Raw genomic sequence first — 5484 nt, 5'->3', positions numbered from 1 at the left:
ATGAATGTGGAGACCAGTGTAGGCTATTCTATTTTTGCCAGGTGTTTTATTGACTCTCTTAAGAGCACTGAACTTTCCCTTGATATGAAATGTAAATGGAGGCATCTCCTCATTGCAAAATGATTTAATCAGAGGTAGTTTTCTGTGGGAAGTACCTGTCTTGGTAGTTTCAATTAATGTGTGAATTGGTGAGTGAATGTGAAAGTGTGATATATCAGGGTAGGTGGTGTGTGTATATCAGATAAAGAAACTATGAACCATTCCTTCCTGGAAGCCCATTACTGTATTTACATTTATTTTACATTTACCTATAAACCTGATTTACATATATCCAAAAAATCCGCCAAAATCATTTATTTAATTTTTTATTCAAAAGGTTTCACAGAGACTACTCTGTGACTACTCAATATGCTTTTTAAATAGAAACAATATAACCGATTCATGAAATTATCTAAAATAATTAATTTACAGCAGTAATTCAATCATTCATTCTCTCTCTCTCTCTCATGTGGATGTTTCAATGTCATTCACCGCATACTATATCTGTATTAGGATGATACATTCATCCAACATTCCATTTGTCACTCAATGTGAGTATCTGCAATGAGTCACATTATATTTAGTCCTGGACTTGCCCTTTGGCCTTGAATAAACCACACAGCACACACCTCTGTGGAATTCTGAAACTAGAAGTTTCTGTACTAGTACTTCTGTTCTAGAGAAAAACTCTACACGCCCAAAAGCCTTTTACCTGAGCCTGTGCTAACATGTCTGCAGCTTGTAAAATGCTGTCTGAGGTAGGCCTGTCTGCGCCGAATACCAAAACCATGCCAGAGGTAAGTATAGAGCTTGCTAAGATAAGCTGGCATGATTTACAAAATGCCAGAGAGTTATCTTTAAAGGCCACAGGTTACACACAGAGACTGGGTTCACCCTTTAAGTTTACACTTCTGTTTGTAACTCATGAACAATGCTTACAAAGTCACTGAGTGGCCAAGTCTCATAATGTACAAACATTGCTTACAAAGTCCCTGAGTAGCCTACATTTCAAAATATACAAACAATGCTTACAATGCCAGCAAGTGACCCTCCTCAATGTGATGAAATGCCAGGAAATGGGGGTTCCCACCCAGAGATTACAGGAATCCCTTGACCTCTATATTTGCAAGTATGATTTACAGTAGCGCTGGGGGTGGCTTGCTGGCACAAAAATAGAAAGTGCGCATGTGGTTAGCCTGCTCGCAGGATGGGCGTGTACTGTATTTAACCTCTTCACGACTTGCCTCAATCTATAAAAGTAAAATAAGGCTTTCATTACCAGTAGCTGTGTGGCAAAAAGGCTCTAGACCTAGTTAGGATGGGCTACCACCATACATACTGTAAATACCAAAATAGACTTGCTTGCACAGCAAATTTGAAGCCCTATGAAAGATGTATATAAATTAGACTCTGTGTAAACAAACATTAACAAAATAAACAAAACGAGAGGTAGCAAGGCTGATATCACAAAGGTTTAGTCACAGTGTCCACCCGTGCATCCAGGCACTGACTGGGAAAGCAACATTAGATGTAGAATGCACGTCAAGGTGTGGGTCCAGACAGTGTCCGGCAAGACCAAGGTTCAGTGAAAAGTCGCTGCTGTAAGGTCCCACTAGGTGAGCGTGGCATGGGTCGGGTGCAGTAACCGTAGCAACAAGAGCATCTATTGTGCCTGCGCCTTGGTGGCCTCTCTGAAAGATCCTCTTCGGGCCCCAGGAGCTCAGACGGGAGGCAGGAGCTTCTCCATGGAGTCCTGGGTGGAGAGGGACTCCATGGAGCTGCCCTGTTCCTGCTGTGGCTGGCGGAAGCTGCACTCCTCCTGTTCCACAAGCATCAGGCTGAAGGGATCTGCATGGGGACACCAGAGGAGAAGTCAGAGGTCAGATAGCACTGAGGGATTCTGGGAGGAGGAGGTCATGGCAGTGATAACACTATTGGCTGACTGAGAAAATGGTTGGGGCAAATCATTGACGTATGGACTGAACTGAACAGGTTTTCTCCCAAAAACAAATGTGTGTGTGTGTTGTGTGTTGTGTGTGTGTGTGTGTGTTGTGTGTGTGTTGTGTGTGTTGTGTGTGTGTTTTGTGTCAACAGCAGGCATACCTGGTGTTATAGGCTGCTCTTTGATTGGCGTCTTGGTGGGTACCTTATTGATTTTAATTTGAGTAATAAATAAGCCAAAAACAACAACTATGAATGTGACTAATGAGAATAAGACACCCAAGGGAATCCATACCAGTGCCATATTCCAATCTGAGAGAGAAAAACAAGAAATAAAGAAGACATCAAAATGCAGAACAGATCTGATGTTTTTTTTTTTGACTGTTTTCATAAAAAGTTTACAGGGTCATTAAAAGACATTGATGTGCCACCACTGAAGTCTGTTTCTCTGTATGAGAAGAAAATATGTGATTCAACATAATTTACCTTTTTCATCTGGTGGAGTTGTGGTAGAGCGTCTTTGTTTCGTAGTCATGATCTCGTTCGATATATCACACTTGCTATCGGTGGTGGTGGTGCCATTGGTCACAGTGTACCCTGGAGGACATCTAGGTGCAGCAGTGCAATGACAATTAAATGGTTGCCCTAGCAGCAGTGTTGAAACAAACACTCATAACCTTTAACTGTAAAGGTGATGATAAATGGGGCAACTTTTTGACCAATGTTGCTAGGCTACCACATAAACTAATAACCAGTTAGTTCTAATTGGATGATCATTCCCATTTTCCTACTGATGGTTATTGTTCTCCAGATGTTTTCCCCAGTGTCAGTGGGAATGTGCCCAAATAACAATACTCAGGAACATTGCTCAAAAAGTTGCCTTCAGTATCATCAGCTTAACTCTACATTACCTTAATTTAGTCCACTCTTTGCATTTGTCATGAATCTTATCATTGAAAGTCCCCTTTGGACATGACGGGCATTTCCCTACAAACATAAATTAAACATGTATCAACAACCTATCTATTATATATTTATCAAAGCACAACAAAAAACACATCTGTCTTACAGTAGTGGATATGTTCTATGTACACTGAAGCAGCATGATCATCACTTAGTAAATATGATCTGACACACTTCACAGGTGTCCTACCTATGGATGGCTGTGTTCCTGGAGGACATTCTCTCTCACATATCGAGCAGTCAGGTCTGTAACAGCGGTACCCCTTCTTGCACCCACACACTGTGTTAGTGGTTCCGTGGCAGGGAGTGCGCTCAACCTGCGGATCTGTATAAAGACAAATGGTGGTGTGAGCTACAGTAGTGTTGGTCCTGAGTAAAGGTGATGGTATTACAAATGAGTCACAGGATGAGCTGTGAGGAAAAGGTTATGCCTCATGTCCTGTGTATACACTGTAAACTATGCAGTGTATACACTGTAAACTATGCAGAGTATAGTATATTACCAAGTCAAAATGCAGTGACTTACCAACACATTGATTGCATCGGTCACAATAATATTCACGGTTGGTTTTTGTGTAGGTGCCATTTTTACATGGAGTGCAAAGTTTAGTTGGATCAAAACCTTTTTCAACAACCAAGCGGTTTCCTGTCAAAGTAACACACACACACCAAAAAAATCTGAATCAACCATGTCCACTGGACTGATGTTTTATAGGCTACTTGATCAAGACATATCACAGGCTTTCATTAACAGGTAAAGAGGTACGTGTTGACTGTCACCTAACAGTAAAATAAAAAAAAACTGCATATCTATTCCAATTCATTGCTATGCAGTTTGGGAAAGTATTTTATCAAAACCACGTTATATCCAGTTCCATTAACATTTATAATCTCTATGAAACGCAACATCTATGGCTACATCACACACCTACATCTCGAAATTCAGGGCAATGCACAACGCTCACAAAAATGTCGTAAAAAGCAATTATATAACATTTGTTTAGAATACTATATAGTTCACGCTCTATTAATTTCCCACAACTGAGGGTGAATGTCTGTATCGACAGACATGCTATATTGCCTACATATAAAATTACCTGTGTGGCATTCCAGGCAAAATATTTGTCCATTGTGAGCGTCATCCCATTTTTTACATCCAATCTCATCTCCACGGGCAAAAAACAAAATGCTCAACATGAGCAGAGCAGTAAACAGCGTCCACGGTGCCATGTCCTATTCGTATGTGCGCGCTAGCCTAGAATAAATCAAATATCCCACCTAAGAGAGAAGTTGCGCCGAAATGAACGAGATGGACAAAAATCCAAACGGATATTTGTATTACACGTGTAGTTTAGCCTACAAATGATACAATGTAAGGTCACATGAAGTCTGGACCACTATTAATTCATGTGGCAACATTCGCTTTAGAACGAATACAGAAATACTGCCGACTGCAGTAGGCTACTCTTTTATGTGTCTGACTAGACTAGGGGGCGTGTCCTAATCAGCCTGCCGACTAGAACATTCATTATGAATATGTTAGGGGGGGGTTTCCTTTTGCTTTCTTACGACATATCATTAGGCTTTAAATCCTGCATCCAGGGAGTCCCTGTTTATCTCCCTCCTGGCAATTCCCGGTGTTCTGATGTTTCGGTTTTTATTTCCCGGAAATATGTTTACAGCTGTTTTAACAAGTCGACCCATTAGTAAAATGTAGTCTAGTAGGCTAAGGCACCTACCCTCAAAACACTGAATAACAATTTGATTTAGAAAAAGATCTGAAAGCCTCTTCCAAAGCTTTGGTGATGTGACTGTTGTTTCAGTGGGCTAATATAGGCCAGCTCAGTTCCCTTTAGTTAGTTTGTGGTTGCTGAGGGAGAACTTGACCACTTATCAAATAGGATTTGTTTGTTCTTTGCATAATCTCAAAGTCAGCTTTATTGTCATTTTTTTCACATATACTAGACATGCAGAGGAATATAAATTGCGTTTCTCTCTATCCCACAGTGAAGAAGACAATAAGACAAAAAGTGCAACAGATAAGGACATTTTAAGCCCTATGATGTGTTGTGATAGAGCAAAAAGATGTGCAAACGTGCAATAATGCAAGAGATGTGTATTGTCAGAGATGTGGTGGTGGTGGTTGGAGGGGGGGTCTGGTGGATAACCTGTGGCTGGATGTGAAATGCCTTTGTTGATCTATCCATCAGCCATTTGTCTTTACTAGAACAAGTAGGGTTGGCTGTTCCAAGTGTCCCTATTCCCTAAATGCTAACTGCCACCTTTAACTTCACTCTTTCCTATTTGTATTTGTTACATTTTGCTATTTGTATTTGTTACATTTGTTACTACTACTGCTTTAGGAGTAGTAGTTTCAGTAACCGTATCTTTTTTTATTCTATAATCATAATCGGTTTATCATTATCATTACTATTATTTATTTTTTCACTTATTTTTGTCTTTATTACTATATTTTATTTTATTTTTGTGAGCACCTTGGGTCAATTGTATTGTGTTTAAGTGCGCTACATACATAAATGT

General features: G+C 40.1%; 1 protein-coding gene across 2 annotated transcripts; it reads right to left on the bottom strand.

Annotated features, from left to right (window-relative positions):
• Positions 1–268: 268 nt before the first annotated feature.
• tnfrsf9a (tumor necrosis factor receptor superfamily, member 9a) lies at positions 269–4405 on the bottom strand. Of its 2 annotated transcripts, XM_076276109.1 has the most exons (8): positions 4041–4405; positions 3470–3589; positions 3134–3268; positions 2892–2967; positions 2467–2588; positions 2276–2292; positions 2143–2185; positions 269–1887 (listed from the first exon to the last, which is right to left on the bottom strand). In XM_076276109.1, exons 1-8 carry the CDS (start codon positions 4171–4173, stop codon positions 1760–1762), a joined length of 774 nt encoding a protein of 257 aa, XP_076132224.1. In that variant the 5' UTR covers positions 4174–4405; the 3' UTR covers positions 269–1759. The 2 variants fall into 2 exon arrangements, with proteins under 2 accessions (XP_076132224.1, XP_076132223.1); XM_076276108.1 differs by having other exon boundaries at positions 2143–2292; positions 4041–4403.
• Between the last annotated feature and the right edge of the window lie 1079 nt (positions 4406–5484).

The sequence above is a fragment of the Alosa pseudoharengus genome, unplaced genomic scaffold, assembly GCF_046254945.1.
Source record: "Alosa pseudoharengus isolate Yale_2024_CS ecotype anadromous, Long Island Sound unplaced genomic scaffold, YU_APseudo_1.1 YU_APseudo_1.1_scf_9, whole genome shotgun sequence".
Taxonomy (NCBI): domain Eukaryota; kingdom Metazoa; phylum Chordata; class Actinopteri; order Clupeiformes; family Clupeidae; genus Alosa; species Alosa pseudoharengus.
The sequence above is the reverse complement of the archived record's forward strand: the minus strand, read 5'-3'. Positions and strand labels throughout refer to the sequence as shown.